This window comes from Castor canadensis, chromosome 2 (genome assembly GCF_047511655.1).
Source record: "Castor canadensis chromosome 2, mCasCan1.hap1v2, whole genome shotgun sequence".
NCBI lineage: Eukaryota > Metazoa > Chordata > Mammalia > Rodentia > Castoridae > Castor > Castor canadensis.
In genome coordinates this window covers 36,661,233-36,681,924 of record NC_133387.1, presented here as the reverse complement: position 1 = coordinate 36,681,924, position 20,692 = coordinate 36,661,233, and the positions used below count along the sequence as shown (strand labels likewise).

General features: G+C 38.5%; 1 protein-coding gene across 3 annotated transcripts in view; it reads left to right on the top strand.

The window, feature by feature from the left end:
- Positions 1–20,692, top strand: part of Met (MET proto-oncogene, receptor tyrosine kinase) — a 102,465-nt gene that overhangs the window by 39,906 nt on the left and 41,867 nt on the right. For all 3 annotated transcript variants that reach the window (XM_074064515.1, XM_074064526.1, XM_020168948.2), the window contains exon 3: positions 10,510–10,701. In XM_074064515.1, coding sequence (XP_073920616.1) covers positions 10,510–10,701 — 192 coding nt within the window. The remainder of the gene's footprint in view (positions 1–10,509; positions 10,702–20,692) is intronic.

The following is a 20,692-nucleotide window of genomic DNA, read 5'->3' as shown; positions in this document are numbered from 1 at the left end:
CACACACACACACCCTCCTCCATCCATCAATTTGGAATTAAAATCAATCAAAAAACAAAGGAGACAAATGAAAGAAGATAAGGTGAAGACAGGGAGAGCAGATAGATAGGAATTCCAAAGCCTTGTACTTTACTGAAAGTAGGAAAACAGAATTAAAGTAATTAAAAGGCTTTAGAGATGCTCTAAGGCTTTCCTGAGCTTTTCCGTAGAACTCACACTTTGAGTGGTTGATACTACCTATAAGAGGGATATCAGACAACCCCTTCTAGTCAACATCATCCAAACAATGACAGCAGCAAAAGTGGCTTCCCTTGATGTTTGCATTTAAAATCCACAGATTTTCAGTATTGTTTCAAATAGAAAATGAGGCATGGATTAAGTAAAAGAAGTTGACACTTGCACCTTTAACAGTACCACCCTTCCTGTGCACGTAGGACCGTCTACCACAGTGGCATCACTTCTTAGATGCCAAGTACGTGCTTGGTATACAGAGAATTCTCCCTGAGCTTGGCCTAGATGCAGTGATAGGAGAAGAGAACTAAGTAGGTGACTCTGATCACTAGCCCAGAGGGGGAGGGATCTATCTAGTCTAAGCAGTTCTGGTCAGAAACAAGGGAAGAAGAAAAGAATTCACTCCACAATGGTGAGGTGGAGAGGAAGGATAAGAACACATGACATTTTGGATTAATGGCGGGCTAGAATATAGTCATGGGCTCTGAACAGTGTACTGGAAAACAGTTGAAGGACTTTTATTTCATCGTCTTTCACATCCCCTAGCACTCCACTACTAAGACATTTATCAGCTTGTCCCTATCAAGCATGACACTGTTAGTCCCATGAAACAGACCATGGCTCTTACCACCTTGAACTACTTCCCTTTGTTTGGTTAGTGCAGTATAATTTGTGTTGTGTCTTCTGAATACCTCATACTTATATGAGTAAGTGCATGAAAATTCAGATTCTGTTAACTGAGTAGAGAAAGGCAGAAAACCTCTTTGCACTCAGCTTTAAAATTTCCCTCACTTGGAACAATTTTCTTTATGAATCACTGTCACTTCTAGCTGTGACTGAAGTGCAATATGAAGGCTGTTAACCGAAACCACATGGACTCAGCCTGTTTTGCATCTGATTCACCTTGGGAAATGACGATAAAAAGCAAAAGTTTTAACACTTAGAATTCTAAAACCATATCATTTAGAACTCTGAGTCTTTTGAATCCTGGTGATACCTTGAGAAGAGAATAGATATATTTACTTATTTATGTACACATGCATTTGTACACTTGTGTATGCATGTGAATGCATAAAATATATTCTACTCCAAATATTTTTCTCTTCACTAATCCAACTTTTATCAAGACCTGGCTCAACTTCCATCTTTGCCATGAGCCTGCTCCAGTTGTTTAAGCTCACGTTTAGCTCATGTTTTTGCTCAGAGTATTTCATTTATAGCTTGAACAGTGTATTCAGAATGTCCCTGTCAGCTGGGCATTGTACTTTGTATCATTAGGCATTTTGTGTGTTGGTCTCTTAGCTCCCTTTGTTCATAGTGCCTTCAGGCTGAACCAGAGGTAGAAGTATTTCTATGATTGGCAAACTGTGGTCTTGTTTTATACAGCCAGCAAGTTAAGACTGGTTTTTACATTTTTAAAGAGTTTGTACACAGACAAACTAAAATATGCCACAAGAAGAACCCCATGGCCCTCAAAAACTACCTTATTTTCTATCTTAAAAAAAAAAGTGTGCCAATCCCTACTTTAGAGGATAACGTAATAGTAAGACTGGGGATGTAGCTCAGTGACAGAGCACTTGCTTAGCATGTGCAAGGTCCTAGCACCACAAAAAAAAAGACAAAAAAGGAAAAGAGGGAGGAATAGTTGATAGACAAATAACAGGTCCACAAATTTTGGAGAGCCATTAATGACCTCCCTTACAAGTTGTAATTCTGTTCTGTAGGTATAGAGTTTTAGATAAAGCATTTTATAGATGAAGAAAATAAGATGTGTTAATCTAAGTAATTAGAATTTTGGACTTTGTCTTTATAAGCATTGTGAGGAGTCACTAGACCAGTAACAGTAATAGTAATGACAATAATAATAGCAACTTTAAATTTCACAAGGACAGTAGCTTCTCTTTTTGTTTGGGGCCATATCCTTCTAGCACCTAGAGCAGTGTCAGTCACATAGAATGGTTTTGCATTAGTTTCTTACCGCAAACTTAGACATAGCCTGCAGGCAGTTGTGGAGACAGGCTTGGCCTCGGCAGCATGGTCCCTAGTGGGTGTGTAAAGGTAGGTCATCATCGTGAGGTTGCACGGGCAGAGCAGCTGCCCTGTCCTTCATCTGGTGAATCACTAGTACTGAGCAGCAGCTGGTCAGTCAGGGGCCTGGCTGTACTGCGTTCATGGCTGTCCAGGCTGTGCACACAACCTTGTCTTCCTGCCTAGAGGTGAACCAACCTTTCTCTAACTCTACTCCCCACCTTTTCTTTCTTACTGGAACTCCAGTTGAGTCATCAGGAGGCCATAAACCAGGGCTGTTGAAGCCATAAACCAGGATTATTCACCAGGGAAGTCAATGGAAGCAGAAGTACTGAGAAGTACCTTTCTTAGCACATCAGAATGAGTGCTCTTCATAGCACAGAACAACCGGTCAGATTCTTAAGGTTGGACCATCCCACCCTTTAACAGTCTGGCCTGTTAAAGACCCCAAAGAGAAGGGCTTGCTCTTCCTGAGAACTGACTCCTCTCCACTGTACAAAGATTCCAGGCTTCAGTGTCAACTGCTAAAATGTTGAAGTGACTTAGAAGAATTTAAAGATGTCTACAGGAAACACAACCAGACACTGAAGTCCACAGCTCTGTGCCTCTGCCTACATCTGTTCTGCTCCATAATCCCTGATCCCCTACTAAATAAAGTAAAGAGGGCACAGGAATGACATTTAGGGAAGAAAACTAAGTGAGACTCCTGATATTAAAGCAGTTGAATTTTTAACCAACTATAAGAAAAGCTCTAGGCAAAGAGCTCTGTATTTTGAAATATGTATCCTCCCAGAAAACCATTACTAGAATTTGTACAAAGTCTGGCTATGAATAAAGTTTATATTAAAATATTTCTGGTTGGCCTGGAGGCATGGCTTAAATGATAAAACGCCTACCTAGCAAGCATAAGGCCCTGAGTTCAGACCCCATCACACCAAAATAAATAAATAAAATGTTTCTGATAATTCAGTTATGATGGAGATGGAAAGAATAGTCAGGCTGTCTGGAGTGAACTGGCAATGAGTTTTGCAAAATAGTACATTTAAAAATAGATTACCTGCAAAGTTGAACATAGTGATACATGCCTGTAATCCTCACTCGAGAGGTTTAGGTAGGAGGATTGCAAGTTTGAAGCCAGCCTGGGCTACACAGTGAGTTTCAGATCAGCCTGAACTGCATAGCACTTGTTCTGTCTCAAGCACACACACACACACACAAATTTATGTGTAAGACTGATTCAAATTATCTGTATATGAGCTAAATCCATCCTATAGATCAATTAAAAGAATCACTGTTTTAAATACATCACATCCATAATTATGCTGAATTAAATGTAATTGCATATTCACTGCACATATCATAGTGTTAATTAAGGGAAACATTTTGAGTCAAAAATATTGAGGTATATAGTACTTCTATTTTCTTCTTATAAAAAAAAGCTGTATGTCTGAGTCAGGTAAAAAAATATTTGGCAAGTACACCTGAAAAGGTAAAGAAAGATGATCTAATTAATTAAACTATTACATCAGGGCTCACAAATTGTAGAGTAATTCCCATTATTAACTCTATGATAGCATATAAGACTGCATTAAGGAAAGAAGTTTATAGCAAATTTTTTAAAAAATAAACAGGGCATTTAACTTTGGTTCTCAGAATCATATAATAATTTTAGAGGCTAGACCTTGAAAACCTAGATGTTTTTAAAAAACTTAATGTAGAATCCAGAGTCTGGTTAGATTGGGGATAGCCTATAGTAGTTGGAGGACAGTGATTATTTACTCATTTGGTGACCTTAACATCTCACGTAATGATTTAGTCTGACAGTGAGCTAGTGGCAGTTTGGTGACTCCAAAGAGCAAGATTTAGGAAGCTACCCAGAGAGCTAGAAGAGAACTTTGAAATCTGTTTACTCGGCCAGCTTACAAATAAGGAACCTTCAGGCTAGGTTGCAGGAAGACCCTGGGCCATCATTACATGGCCCTGTGCCCTTCTAGGCTTGTTATGAGATTTGGTGAATTAATATTTGTAAAGTGCTTAGAGCACATTGTAAACACTAGGAACAAATGTTTATTGTTATTGAAGTAAATGTTTATTAAATCAGTAAAATAAAACTAAGACTCAGAGGAATCAAGTAAATTGCCTGTGTTCATGTACTTCAGCAAACTCTCCTGGGTAGATCCAGTCCTGTCCCTGAGCATTCTTCTCCATCCCTAGAGTGTGGGTGTGCCTCGGGTACTGCAGGAGCCTATGAATAAGAAGTGTGATGTGACCTAAGGGATACAGGATGTGAAATCAACAATTAGGATGCAAGCTCTAGGATTTGCTGATTTAATACTCCCAACTTCCCTTTCTTCATCTGTAGAATTATGATGACCCTATAAACTCACGTCCTAGGCTTGTTGAGAGAATCAAGTGAAATGGTGTGCTGTGAAAACTATATGCCCCTACACAGATGTCAGTTAACATGACTATTGTCGAGTAAGAAAAGCTGTGACAGTGTTTCAAAACTGCTTAGCACATCAAGAAGTTGGGAGGGGAAAGTTCTTGATAGGCATTCTCCACCTTCTCATTTCTCATTTATTCATTGTTTTCTTTTCAAATGTACTCCATGGTGATATACTCAATGTATGCAAAAGAATTATAGACTATATACACACATATATGCATGTTTGTATGTGTGCATATATATGTACATGTACACAAAATTAGTTGTATGTGTGCATATGTGTATGTGTGTGTACAACCGATACTCATGTATTTGCCACCAGCTTGAGAAAGAGAACATTACCAATGCCTTTGAAGACCCTTGTATCTGTCACAGCAATATCTCTCTCCCTCTCAGGAAAGAGGCCAAATGTTACACTATGTGTGAGTGTGCCCACACAATGTATTGTACTAAGTGAATGTATTTTGTTCTCTTATTTCTTTTATCTTCATGACTCAGCTATCTTAAGGTACATGGTGTCATCCTGTACCCTTTCATTGTCCACTTTATTCTTTGTCACAATCTTCTCTTCCCCCATCAAAAAAAACATATTATCTCTGTCATTCAAAAGGCCTTGAAAAGAGAGATTTTAGAAGAGCATGGGCTTCAGGTTTACGTGAGCAAGGAATAGGTGTCAAGGACAAGTGGGAAATGGAGTATCAGCCATAAAACAGTGCAAGAATCAAGAATGGAAGGGTCTTGATCAGGATAACCACTCAGGTGGTTATCTTGATCACCTGTGCCTTATACATTAATGGAAAAAAGGCAAATGGAAGCAGAGTTGAATGCTGTACTAAGAAGGATGGGTCAGGTGTGCTGGTACACAGACACTCAGGAGGTAGAGGCAGAAGGAGCTCAAGTTGAGCTCCTTGCTACTTAGCAAGACCCTGTCTCAGAAACTTAACAACAACAACAAAAAGGTTAGTCTTTTCCTGAAGGCCTTTAGGAAGCAATTAAGGTCTTGAAAAGATGAGATTCAGAAGTACTAGTGAGGAAACCCCTAGCGGTACACAGGTGTGGCTGCAAGGGCAGGGGATACCACGGGACAGCACTGGACAGAAGCAAGAATTTGCAACTGATTGGAGTGGAAAATGTTAGAGGAAGAGGTGTTGGTGATAAATAAAATTTCAAAGTTGCCTGAATGCATGCACGGACATGGTCATTAACTAAAACAGGCAATAAGAAGAGCTAAACTTAAGAGCTGAGCTGATCAGTACAGTCCAAAATGCCTGTGTTTATCTCTCTTCTGTTATCCAGAAAATAATTACTGATTCCAGCCTTAAAATGAGGAACTGATTTTTTTTTAAGTACTAGGGATTGAACCTAGGGCCTTGTGCATGCTAGGTAAGTGCCCTTCCACTAAGCTACACCCACAACCCCTACTATAAGATAATCTTGCAAGTATTTGTAGTTGTACAATTTCAAAAAACTGCTTAGAATAATAAAAATAGTAACCCATAACAAAAGAAGTTCACAAGCTTGAGAATCAGAGAGAACTGCATTCTGAGGCCTGGTCTACTAAAAATGGGTGCTGTGACTCAGCCCTTGGCTGCCCTGAGTGTGACAAACCTCAGGCTGCTGTGAGTCTTGTATGTGAAAATGCCAGCTCAATGCCTGGCACATTGTGGGTACAGGGTAAAGACTGATTTCCTCCCTCTCTTCCTTCCTTCTTCCTCTCTTTGTTCCTATAGTTATTCTGGCTCCCTCCTCCTGCTACTTCTTCTCTGTAGACTGCTGCAGTTCCCCAAAGTAGCTACTATCCCAAAGAACTGATTTCTGCCAGCTATGTTCAGTTGTACTCAAGGTACAGGAACTTTTGGCTTTGAAAGATGCATAAAAGAAACCCCTGGGAGCAAGTGAGAGAACCTCTAGCTGGGCCCCAGGAACAGTGTTTAAAGTACTAAAATTAAACCACCCATCTTCCCCTGCACTGATGAGCAGTAAAAATCTTCACTTGGTATCTTTCAGGGATATGGTGAATCAGACTGAGAGACAGCCATATTGACACATGGCTTTTCCTTTGCAAGGCAGAGAGAGTTAAACCAAGGCTCCTAAGAAGGTTCCATAGTTAAAGCTCAAAAGCAGCATAAAGCTCTGTAAACCAGTTCCTGCCATTCTGGCCCCAGTCATTGAGTTGATCAGGATTCTCAGTGAGAAGAGATAAGCAAATGCTGGATTATTACTTCTTCCTGAAGCCAGTGCTCCTCCCTTCTCTGCTGATCTCTGCTAGAGAGAAAAATGAAAAAGAAAAAGGTCTGGATTCCCTGTTTTATGAATGCCCCTTGAACCTGACATGATGTTAGGTTTTTAGCTCCAAATTATGTAAACTTTCAAGATCTGTAGATCCTGCTCCAACATTGTACAATGCAGTTGTGTTGGGGAACAGTAGAGACATAGCTCAATCCCATTAGTCCTTCAAGAGGTGCTGTTTGGGGACCTCTCTATTCCCCAATGCAAAAGCCAGGAAGTATAAAATATAAATATTACATTAACGCTATATGTGTAGAAACAGGTGCATATAGGTAAAAGCCCTAGTTGTATCACTGTCTCCACTTAAAACAGATCAGTGAGTTCCTGCAGCCTTGTGGGCACTATGAGGAACACTTAGAGATCATCTCACCTCTACTTCCCTGCTGACTCCACTCACCAAGGCAGACCACAAAGCAAAGTGGGGAAGAGCTGGCCTTTATATCTGGTAGCTTTGCAGAAACATTAGTTATTCCACAAGTGTTCTATTAAATACCTGCTGTGTACCAGGCCTTGGGGATAAAAGATAATAAGATGGTTCCTGACCTCTTGATAGATGACTAGCAGTAGTTTATAATCAAAGACAGCTTCACACACAGCAAATTGTTTATATATCCAAGTGAATTCAACAGTAATACTGTATCCTATGTCAAGATATAGTCATTACAATTTCCAGTATGCCACCTAGATGTAAAGAAAAAGAGTAGGCACTAGCAAAAGAAGGAATAAGACAGCTACAGAAGTCTGGTCCTGAAGAGCAGCCACTTCTGGAATGGAGCACTTTAGGTGGCCTTAGATTTAAAATTTGTCTTTGCTCCTTTAAGCAGCTTCCCTTGGCTCTGATTATCTGCAAAGTGGATCATTGATCACCAATAGAAACTTAATTATCAATTAATCGATTCCTGCAGAGTTACTGGTACATCTCAGTTATCTGCTATTCCTCAGAATAAGCTATAATACTTTAGTGAAGGAAAGCTTTTAATTAAATAGTGAACTAGCTTTCATGAATACATCAAAATAAATATCTAGGACTAAAACATGAATTACAAGAGTCATGTTCAGCATCTCCAACACTCTTAGTTTGCTAATTTATTGCCATTTAAAATAAATAAATAGTTTTACAGGCAGGCAGAGTGGCTCAAGTGGTATAGCACCTGCCTAGCATGCTTGAAGCCCTGAATTCAAACCCTAGTACCACAAAAGATATAGTTGTTAATGTATGGAACAGAACTTTTTAACCGTAAAAGTCAGTAGAAGAACTTTGCATTTCATGTGACAGATGGTTGACCTTAAGGAGTCAGGATAACTGAATTTGTTCTTAAGTTGCTTTGAAATATTCTAATAATTTCTAACTTTCCAAAACATTTTTCTGGACTTGTAGCTATATACAAAGATGTGGGAAAATGAACTTTTTCTCTCATTTTCTTTCTTAATACACCCTCCTGTCCCCAATATCTGCACCAGACTTACCAGTTCCCAGCTATCCTCAGGACAGTCGGGACCCAATCACTCTATTCGCCTTTCATTAACGCTTGTCTACCTTATTCCTGAAAAAAAAAACTTAAATAGTATTGGTTCATATCTCCACACACATCACTATCTACCTGTGATTAATTCACTTATTTGTTCTTTCATTCAATTAATACTTATTAGCTATCTACTGTGTGTAATATTTAGTCTAATACTAGCCATAACGTGGTGAAAGAGCAGGGTCCTGACCCTGGTGGAGAGCCCATTGCAACAGAAGTGTCATGTTATCTTATAATTGCAAAAGCAAATGTTAAGTTGGAGCTATAACTATGTTATACCTGTTATGCTCTGTGTGATACATAGGTAAAAGTTATCATGAGACTCTATTGAAGGAGCATTTGACCTTGATTTTAGGGCAGGCCTCCTGACGGAATGGTGATAAGCTAAAGTTTAAAGGGTATAGGAGTTAACAAGGTAAGTGGAAGTAGGGGGAGCAGCCTAGGAAAAGAAGAGCATATGTCAAGGCTTTTAATGGGAGGGCACTTGGCATATGTGGAGAACTGAAAGTAGACCTAGTGAGCAGAAGTTGGAAAGAGGTCAGTTAAGGCAAAGTCCATTGCTCTTTGTCCTCAGAGCAATGGGGAAGCATTCAGTGTTTTAGATAGAGGCACATGATCAATTTGGATCATGTGCATCCATGGGGCATGCTAGGCAAACACTCAACCACTGAGCTACATCCCCAGCTGGATTTGGATTTAAGAAAAAGGTTCTGCTGCAGTGTAGAGAACAGATCACCTGACAATGGGTAGATATAGTGGGTCATCAAGGATGCCACTTAAGTTTCTGACTCGTGCAGCTGGAGAGATGGTAGAGCCACTCACTGGGGTGTCTAATGTCTGAGATCAGGCAGGGGGTGATTGGTCATGTCAGGTCTGAGATCTCTGAGACACGTGAATGGAGATACAGACTATGTGCCATCTAAATAGTAGACGGCCTGGGAGAAACACTGCCAGAGGAGGGTATGAGGAGCATATGGAGGAGTGGTCCCCAGATGCATCCTTGAGAAGGTCCTGACATTGATAGCCATGCCCGGGCGGTCCTGCAAAGGAGACATAAATGCTGTGGTCTGAGGGGTAGAAGGAAAACCAGGAGACTGAAGCACCAAGTAGAAGGGAGGGATTCTCCATGTTTGTCATGTATTATTGAGCAATATTTTAAAACTTCTTCCACTTGAAGTTGAATTTAAAGGTTACCAGATTGATGATTGTCTTACCAGAAGCTGGTTACTAGATAGGGTTTTTTTAGACTTTCGCCCAATTATGACAAATACAGAAGTAGTGTTCTCCATGTGATTCTTTCTGTTGTAAGAGATTTATATTAAAAGCTCAGTTAATCTTTGCAACAACTCTGTAAGGTAGAGATTTTTCTGTAATACTCTCTACAGATAGAGGAAATGATACAAAGATTATGTGAATTTCTAAACACAGAAATTCTGTAGGAATTACACAAAGCTGGTAAGCATTTGGGACTAGGATTTGATGCAGGCACTTGCATCTATGTTCTGCTTTCTGCCAATGAATTATCCACTAACCACTATTCCCCATTGCCACTCTGCCCAAAAATGTAAAAATGCACAAATTTTAAAAGATAGACATAGTGTGATTCTAGTGTTTATTGTTCTAGCTGAAATTCATCTCATAAGACTTGCCTGCTAGAAGCATTTATGTCAATGAATGAGACAAAGTTTTCTTTTCCTTTTAATAGCACCTGCTGATTTCCATCTTTATGTATGCACATATTTGAACTACAGTGCAAGTTGTTTTAGTAGTGTTTGCCACATGTATTGCAGTGTATGCATATCCAGCAGTGCCCAGTAAAACTCGAGCCTTTTCAGTTACTAGAAATTATGTCTATCTGGGACTATTTGTCTGTTCGCACAGTTATCTTTGCCATTCACCTCCAAACTCTGAAAAGACACACTGAAAAGTTTCTTACCAGCTTGTTTGCATCTGGGCTCACATTAACTCTATGCCCATATTTTATTCCAGACACTTCTGAGAAATTCGTCAGGCTGTGAAGTGCGCAATGATGAATATCGAACAGAGTTTACCACGGCTTTGCAGCGCGTTGACTTATTCATGGGTCAATTCAACCAAGTGCTCTTAACATCTATATCTACTTTCATTAAAGGAGACCTCACCATTGCTAATCTTGGAACATCAGAGGGTCGCTTCATGCAGGTAGGTGGTTTCTGAGAGTGTCTCTATCTGCTTTATCTCCTGTTATGCAGATTGTTTTTGTTTTTGCAATAATGTATTTGCAAACACTATAAAATGCAAATCACAGTAGAAACTGGAGATACAGACTAAAAGCCAAACAGTGGAGCCTGGTTCACTTTTTATGAAGCATATGGCCTATTTTTGTTAGTTTTTTTTTTTTTTAATTTTCGGTTTGAATGTAGTTGCTTTAATTTTCTTGTCTGGAATGGTTTGGTTGTTGGGTTTTTTTTTTCCATTCATAACTTCTATCACATGATTGGAAAGTAAAAATGAAACAATTAAAGCACTTCCAGGCGATGTTTTCCTATTCCAAGGGAAGCTGAGGATCAAAGAAGAGCTATTGTGTAAACCGTGTGTCTCCATGAGAAGAAACATTCACATCATTGAGAAGTATTGGCAGGAGTTAGCACGGGACGTTATCATCAAAATCCCATTGTAACTTAGGCTCTCCTGATTCTGAAGAATTCTGGGGCAGATATAAAGAAGCTCAAATACTTATAGTAGCATATTTTATCAAGAAATGCCTTTAATGGCTAGCAACAATATTCCTCACAATAAAAGTTCACATTTCAGACTCTATTAAAGTCACCATGTTTCCTAGCTACAAGAATCATAGCACTTTGCAGAAATTAAAATGCTCTAGTGTTGGGTTTATTTTACTGCTTTAATAGTTATTGGTGCTTTCAACATGAATTCACTAACAGATTCTTGATTAATGTGAATGACAGTGATGCCTACGGAAGTATTGAGCCTCTAGGAATAGTAGAAATTTCTTGTAAAGAGAGATGGTTATGTCATAGTTGTCTAAGGTAGTTAATGTCCTGATCAAGCAATCATTTGTGGTAAACCGGCTGAGGGTGATGAGCCTTCCCTCTGATTTGCCCCTCTGTACGTCCTATCTCTATATTCTTTTATAAAACATACTTTTAGAAATTAGCACGATCTTTAAAGCAGTCTGGATACTGGTCATTGCTATAGTTTAAGAACTGTGACTCACATTCTTTTTTGTACTAATGGGCACAGTAGGATTTTTTTTCAGTCACGTAAATAAAACCTAGAAAGCTCAAAACTGATGATAGAAGGGCTGGGGGCATGGCTTAAGTGATAAAGCGCCTACTGGCAAGTACAAGCCCTTGAGTTCAAACATCAGTATCCCCCCAAAAAAAGATAAAACCAATGATACTGTCACCTAAATGTTCCCACACAAGTCTCCCCTACTCCTATTGCCTCATGGCTATGTTCTCCCAGCCTCTCGTCCCCATCTTGCAGTCTAGTGTGCTACGTACTCACCTCACCTGTCTTTATCCTTAACTTCTTAAACTCTGAAGGTGGGAAGCCCAGTCCTGTAATGACATGCCCTCTAATGTATTTGAACATGCTTGTATCTATATCCTTGTAAAATATGTAGTATTACTTGTGTTTATACATAGTCTTAATTTACATTAATGGTATTGCATAAAATTTCAAAGAATTTGAAGGAGCATGACAGAAGCTAGCCTCTGTTGAATTCCTAATGTGCTTGTAATAATGGCTTGCTTCCCAGTGTCTTTATTTCTGCTTTTCTTTTTTCTAAATTGTCCATTATCTCTCCAATCCAGGTCATACCAGTGCACTTTCTACAATCACTTTAGATCTCTTGGTTTATTTTAGCATCCAAAAGTTCCTCATCTATTTCCAGATGCTGAAGTTCTAATGAAATACCATTTTTAATTAAGTTGCTTTAATAAGAGTCCACAGCATTCAAAGGATAGATCATGTATCAGTCATTATAACAGAAATGCTATAGCAAATGTATTCTTGTCTCCTACCAGGTGTAGAAAAGAAACTGTCTAGTGCCATTAAGTGTGCATCCTAAATCAAAGGTGAAAATAGACACTTATTTCATGAAAAGTCCTGTTGTTACTGATTTTCTTAAATCAGATGGCTTTTAAGTCATCAAGTATGTATCGAGACCCTATTAACAATTGCTCTAGTAGGCAAATGAGTTAAGCAAAGGAAACACAGAACCTGTCATTAAGGAAATAAAATTTTGTCAGAGGAGATGAAAACATTTACCTGGCAACGATAGTGCATACAGACAAAGAGCTATAATTTCTGTGACACTTGCATGAGAATCCCATTCCATTAAATTTTGTATAAAAAAAAACCTAAAGCATTTGAAGAATCAGTCAACTCCACTGAAATCCAGTTGGTTTACAGCTAATAATGGTGGCGGAAGGAGGAGTAGTTAGGAGTAGGGGCAAGATAGGGTTCCTTCCAGCTAGATCCGCGAGAGCAGTGACTTCCTACCAAGTTCTGTAAATATTTTGACTGGACCTTATGCTAAATCTGTGGCCAGCCTACATTTGTACAACTCACATTTTAATAAATACTATAGCGTTTCTGTTACAAAATAGAATGGACATATTTTTTTTACCAAAGACAGCTGCCACACATGAAAAGGAACAGAAAAATGATTTTACTTCCTTCCTACCCTGAAGCCTAATGGCAAAGTTGCTTTGCAAATTTTTTTCTCCCAAGAGTTTGCAGCTGTTTCTGCCCTTCCTATTGTGCTTGAGTTCAGCTCTGACTGGGAACACAAGCTACAGCCCAGCTGTTGGGTGCAAAGTGAATCAGGTATTTCACAGTGGTTATTTGATTAGAAAGAATTATATTGTTTAGCTAACAACAGTATGTGGATGGCAAGGAAGACATTTTTGACTTATTCCTAACATTTAAACAAGTGTAAGTTATCTCATACAGGTGCAGCTATGTCTTAATACACTGATGTGGCCATGTATTTGAGTCTATATCTGTAGAGCTGTGTCAATATAGATTACAAAAGGAGTTTAGATTTGTATGATCACTCTCTTGGGATGCTTTGAAGTAAAATAAAATGATAAATGATGTTTGAGATAGTATAAGTAAACAGTGAGAATGAGCCTTCTTACAAATCGGGGAAGGGAGTAGAGAAATGAACAAGACTGGGCAAGATAGCACAGTGAGCAGGGCTATGTGGAAGAGGGAAGAGAATTTCTCAAGACTAATCACAGGGATTGCCCACGTCTCCCCTCCTGAGCTCCTTGGCTAATGTACATCCAAACAATGCTTGCTTGATTTTTTTTTCTTTTTACAGCACTTGTATAAGTCCTTTAATCTCTAAATGCAAAGCATTGCTATTAAAATATTTGTGCATGACTGTCAGGCCAGGGAAAGTGAATGGATCAGGGATGGGGTGGGGGTGGGGAAGGCCCTTCTAAGGCTTGTTTCAAGTTCAGCTTCCACAAATACTCACTAGACAACTGCATCGTGCCTACTAACAGTGCCCACTGTATGGGCACAACCACAGCTGCCATTAGGTTCTCTGGTATATTCTTGGTTCTTCCTTCATCTGTCCTTTTTCCCCTTCCCCAGTTACGTTACCTCTATTGCTGTTAACACTCATCACTCTCTTTTCTGCTCCTAACTGAATGAGTTGGGTCCAGAAAGAAAAAGAGGTAAGAATCATCTAAGAAGTCTTTTTCTCAGGGTCATTACCTATGACCATTACTGGAAGGAACTTGAGAATAATTACTCCCTACCAGTAAGACAAATCAACTCATCTTCTGACCTCCTACCTTTAAATTCCTTGGGCCCCTGTGCCATTATCACAAGATGTCAATGCTTTTCAATGGAAATCTGTGTCATATATCACATCCAGAATTACTGTTATTTTACAATATGTAGACACAGATCATCAGTTCAGCAGTACTGCCAGCATTAAGCAGCACATAAACAGATGAAATTTAAACACTGTTTCTCTCTAGAGGTTGTTAATTTATCTATCTCTTTTATAAAATGTTGAGATAAAAATATCATTTGCCCTCTAAATGTGCACATCATTGACTTAGTTATATCCCTAAGGAATATTAATATTGGTGTAGGTCTTTAGAAGAAAATAAGTTTATGAATTCTGAAATTTCCTTTGTGCAAAAGAAAAAAACTTATTGTAAACAATAATTTCAGAGTTATGCCCGTAACTAAAAAGTTAAGCCTAGTTCATGTATAGTCTCCTAAAATGAGTTAATGTGTGCTCTTGAAGTGCATATAGTTTATACACTCTCACATACACAGACATTTAAAGCATCATAAACATTTGAAACCATGGGAAAATGTGAAGTTTTTGTTTTGGTTTTGGATAACAAGAAGTAACTGCAGTTTCTTGTACGGGTGCATTTTGGAAAAAAAAACAAACCCAGAAAGACATTTTAAGAAATGAAGTATATATGTATGTGTGTGTATGTATTTACATATATATGAGTAGTTTTTTAACTTTTGTCACTTAAATTGCAGCAACAGATATATTCTGCATGTAGATTAGCTGTCCTCCAGTCAGTATATTTGTAAAACTGATTTGAAAATAATGGTTATTTTAAAATACTTTACAAAAAATTTTTTTTAATTTTTTAGAAATGTCCTAGCTTATTTGGTTTTCAGAGGTTCAAATTTTCTTTGACTCATTTTTTAACTCATTTTAAAACTTAATGTTCAATTGAAACAAAGAGCTGCTCTTTATATTCTGATTTCTTTCCACATGAATACCAATTTCTGTCACGAACTGAAGAAGATAGCAAACACAAGCAAGCCAGAAGAAACATGAGGCATCAGAAGCTATATCTTGAAAATGCAGATTAAACTCTCAAAGGTTATCTAAATTCTGAAACAGTTAAAAACCTCATGCCTTCATCAGGGCTTAAGTGGGCTTCAGATTTCGATCTGCTCATACATTTATGCAGTACATATGCCTTGAGAACCTACTGTGTGCCTTAGTGTGGTCTGTTCTAGGTGCCACTGGGAAGCAGGCATGCTTCCTGAAGCTGTTAGGTCACATTCACATATAACCCAGTCCGTTTATTAATAATGTCATCGTCTTCACTAACATTTTTCCTCTTTGAGTCTCAAATTCCAATGATTTTCTTAATCTTTCATTAAGAATGAGGTTTTCCTTATTTCTTAACAGAAATCCTCTTTCTCCTAACTGTTAAACTAGCAATCAAACTAGATGATATCAAAGCACCCCTTCAGTTTTATTTGCCTTGAAATAGAACTGTATATTTTCTGTTCATATGAAAGGAAAATTCACTTTGCTCTTCAAAAGATTTTATGCAGGCATATTGGTTGCATTTTAATCTACATTTCTATATGACTGAACCATTTACCTCAAGGTCTCCTATGTTACTTGATCCTAGGATAACCATGTGAAGAAGAACTGAATTTTCAAGAAGTCAGCCAGTCAGATCAAGTAAACAAAGTGTCACTGAGAGCATCACATGTGCAGTTGGTGCCCTGGAGTTGAATCCCAGACCAGTGTGTTGTTTAAATACAGTGCCACTGGGCATGATGACACACAATTATAATCCCAGCACTGCAGAGGCTGAGGCAGGAAAATTGACAGTTTGAGAAAGGAAGGAAGAAAAGAAGGAAGAGAGAGAGAGAAAGAGGGATGGAGGGAGAGAGGGAGGGAGGGCAGGGGAGAGGAAGATAAGAGAAAGAAAAGAAATGAAAAAAGAAAAGAAAAAAAAAGTGCAGTGCCAACAGGAGTTCCAGTGGTCATTCAGATCTCCAAGAATATTAAAGGATATAAAATATTCTTAGTCCACAGCAAGTCTGCTTAAACCCTGTCTGGTTATTGTGTGACAACATCCGGTGACACTTCCCTCTCCTTCATGAGCCACATATTCTGCGACCTCCCCCTCCTGCTCCGAAGCCTACCATGTGATATCCTTCACCCTTCACTACCTCTGTCAAGCTTAGGTGCCTGGGAGCATGTTTAATCTCCTCTCTTGACTTTCTTCCAATTCCTTCTACCCCTGCCTGGCCACCAGTTGACTGGGGTGCTCAGACATTCTCAAGGAGAAGACTTTGAAGTTCCAGAAGTAAACTTTCCTCTTGATTTCAGAAAACATTTGGCAGAGAAATACAGACCAAAACCAAACAAAGTACCATTTCATACCCACCAGAGTGGCTGTAATCAAGAAAATAGAAAGTAACAAAGTGTTGAGGAGGATGTGGAAAAATTGGAACCCTCAAACACCACTGGGGGGGAATGTAGAGAAGTACATACATTGTAGGAAATAGTTTGGCAGTACCTTAAAAGGTCACATAGAGTTACCATAAGGCTCACCAATTCTACTCCTAGACATATATACCCAAATGAAATGAAAATGTGTGTTCACACAAAAAGTTAGACATGAGAGATGGGTGTGGTGGTACACACCTGCAATCCCAGCTACTCAGGAGATAGACAGGACAATCTCAGACCAAGGCTGACCTAGGAAAAAGCATAAGACCCCATCTAAAAGGAACTAAAGCAAAAAAGAGGTGGTGGCATGGATCAAGGGTAGAGTGCCTACCCAGCAAGTGCAAGGACCCAAGTTCAAAACCCAGTACCACCAGAAAAAAAGTTATACATGAATGCTCATAGCAGCATTGTTACAATAGCCCAAAAGTGAAAGCAACCATAATATCTATCATCATTTATCATCATAATATCATCATTTGATGAATAGATAGATAAAATGTAGTATATCCCTAGAGTGGAATATTATTTAGCAATAAAAAAGAAGCATAAATAGAAAATGCCATACACAAAAGACTGCATGTTATAGTATTCCAAATTTATGATTCAGAATAGGAAAATACTATACAGAGCTAGAAAGTAAACTAGTGGTTGCCAGGGGTAGGGAGTCTGGCAAGATTGGGGAATAATGACTAAAGAGTGTGGGATTTCTTTGGGGGTACTACAAGTGTTCCAAGTTGGTTAAGGTGATGATTGCACAAATCTGTAAATATACTAAAAACCATTGAATTGTCTGCTTTTAAAAAGCAAGAAAGAGACATTTAAGGGAATGGACAGCCACATACAAGTATCTTTGTTGAATTGTGTTCATCATTCTTTAAAAAATTAAGTTCTGAACTGGGAGTATGGCTCAAGTGAGTAAAGCACAGGTCTAGCAATGTGATATCAAGGAGAAGCCCCTGAGTTCAAACCCTAGTACCACCAATTTAAAAAAAGTTAAATGAAAAATTAAGTTCTAAAACAGTTTAATTAAAGTCTATATGTATGGTAAGGAGATGTGAACTTTATGTATTTGTAGAATCACACAAAATCATTTTGTTCAGGTTCACAAATTTTGAGACCAAACCACTACAGTTTCATTGATATGTACACATATTTCTTCACTGTGTTCTCTCCCTGTTTTTCAATTTTTTTTTGGCAGGAGGTTGGGACTGGGGTTTGAATTCAGGGCTTCCCACTTGCAAAGTAGGTGCTCTACAGCTCCATCCCTCCAGTACATTTCGGCCTGGTTATTTTGGAGATGGGGTCTTGAGAACTATTTGCCCAGTTTGCCTTGAACTGAGATCCTCCTGATCTCAGCCTTTAAGTAGCTAGGATTACAGACATGAGCCACGAGTGCTGGCTTATTAGGAGAGGCTATGTGAGATGATAACCACAATAATCAAGTAAATTCAGGTTCCTTCCTCTCCCCCAAAACAATATTAGTTCTGTATTTCCAAGAACATTATTGGTCATGGACACAGTAGAAACTCAAAAGATAATTGCCAGATCTCTGTTTCACACTAATTGTTCTAAGATTTCCAAGTGATTTATCATAAGAATTAAATTTCCATGTCAAATTCTGTTCTATCCCTAGAAATATCTCCACAGCAACAAAAAAGCAACTCCTAATTCATGCAAGCATTGCTTCAGGGGGATTTTGAGAGTTGAACTAGTTATTCTTCAATAATTTAGAATTCAGTTCAATTATTAGAATTCTGGCAATAAGGAAAAGGAGGAATGGATGAGAGAAGAGCAGTAGATCCCTACAGAGAAAGGGGCTAATGATCAATTGAAAAGGAATTTGCATCTTTGGTACAATCTCTGGTGAACATTCCCAAGGTTCATTCCTCATTTCCACATGGCCTTCTTGCATTCTCTTCCTGTCCAAGCAACACTCATCCTAGCTCATGATAAAAAGTAGAGATTCACTAGCTAAGCTTGTTATATTTCCTCTGTGCCATCAAAAACCATTTAGATGTGGAGGCTTTTTCCTTTGGCACACTTAACTTCTGCAGCCAAGATTACTGAAACAACAATAAATGGCAAAGCAAAGATATTGAGAAAGTTGTTTTAGTGCTTCAACTCGCCAGTGCTCTTGGGATCTTAGAGTTGAAGTTTTTATTGGTATTTACTCTGGTGCTCCAACAGTCTAGTGGTTGAGTGTTTAAGAGGTCAAGCATACAGATTCTGGCAAGTAGATAAACTCCTTGATTCTGATTTTTGTACTTTCTACCTAAATTTCTCTGTTGTGTTGTCTTTAAGGCAAAAAAGAGACCTGTCTTACAGGATAATTGTGAGGAGTCAATGAAATTTCTATTTAAGCACTCAGCATAGTGACTGACTGGATTAGATTACCTATTATGAAAGTGCTATATATATAATGTCTTCAGACAGAATGTCTTGACAGGGAGAAAACAAATCAATCAATCCAAGTCCAGAGCTTCTTTATGAAAAGAAAGGGAAAGGTTAATCCTTTCTGGGAAATGAATATTTGGATGGGCTTCAGATATTTGATGAAGTCAAAGATGGTGACCTAGTAATTAAGAGGGGATTGGCTATGGGAAATGATTTTAAACAGTAAGATGGTAGGAGCAGGAAGGTTAAATATAGAGTTACCATAAGGCTCAACAATTATACTCCTAAAATATCATGTGACAGTGGATAAAAAGTATAGGGCATCATTTCAAAGGGCTCTGGGAAATCTGAATATCATGGAAGAAACCAGGAAACAGATGAAAATGCATATATTCATAGGACTGAGAGTTCATAGTGATGAATAATCTCCAATGAAGTGGAAATCACAAAATGAGATGGAGAACAGTATCAGGGTATTAATACAGGCTGTATCTTTTGTGTTGGTTTTGACTTATGTACGAGAAAAGATTTTTTTCTCACCTTTGCAGTTTATAGTAATTGGCAGTGATCAGGGAAATATGGGGGCCAGTGAGGAAGAGTAGAAAAATGAGAGGTAGTGAACACCAGAGGTGAGTTAAGGTTACATAACTGGACAAGTGAAATCTGGGTAATTGAGGAGAGAGGCTTGAGAACTCTGATATCTGATATATAACCAGCACCCAGACAGAGGTAGGGCTGGTAATTGAACTCTTTTATACTTTGCCTGAAAAGGTCACAAATACCTATTGGACCTTAAATTTAGGAAATAACAGTAGTTTCCATCCTGACCACATGACCTGTGAGCCATCATTTAACTTCTATGCAAATACAGACACCCTGCTTAATGGAGATGTTTGGAAGTTTGAGCGTTTGAGGTAGAACAAATGTTAGAGCAAAAATGTCATGATGTTAAAACTTTATGGTTTAACATGAACTTGGTTAGGTTCTCTATTAACAGGTCGCTCTAAGAGAACAAATTAGGTACTTTGGAAATCTTCCTAAATTGTTTCAGGCTACTTGCTTCCATTACTGTGCTGAATAAAAAAATTTTCTGCTGCTTCCCCAGAACATTTGTATTTGTGTATTTTTGTCAGAGTACAAAACAGTTATTCATCTACTTTGCATTCCCATTTTATGTATGAGAAAGCTATGATAGATGCCCAAGTTTGTCCCATGATTTCATACCCATGGCAAACAAATGCACTTTCAACACAACATGAAAGATTATTAGAGCTGTCAGGCAATTTCACACAGCAGATTTCAAGCCCAGAGATGTCTCTGCCTCCTACACTTACATATATGCAAACTGATGCCCTACTTAAGAGTGACAGTCTCTCTGAGCACTCCTAAACCCTCCTAAAATCTGAGTTCAGCTAAAATAATCATCCTGATCTTATCTCAGTTGCTCATCACAAAAGCCAAACTTCATTATCACTGGAGTCTAGGAACAAGGCAGAGGGAAATTATATAGCTGGGAAA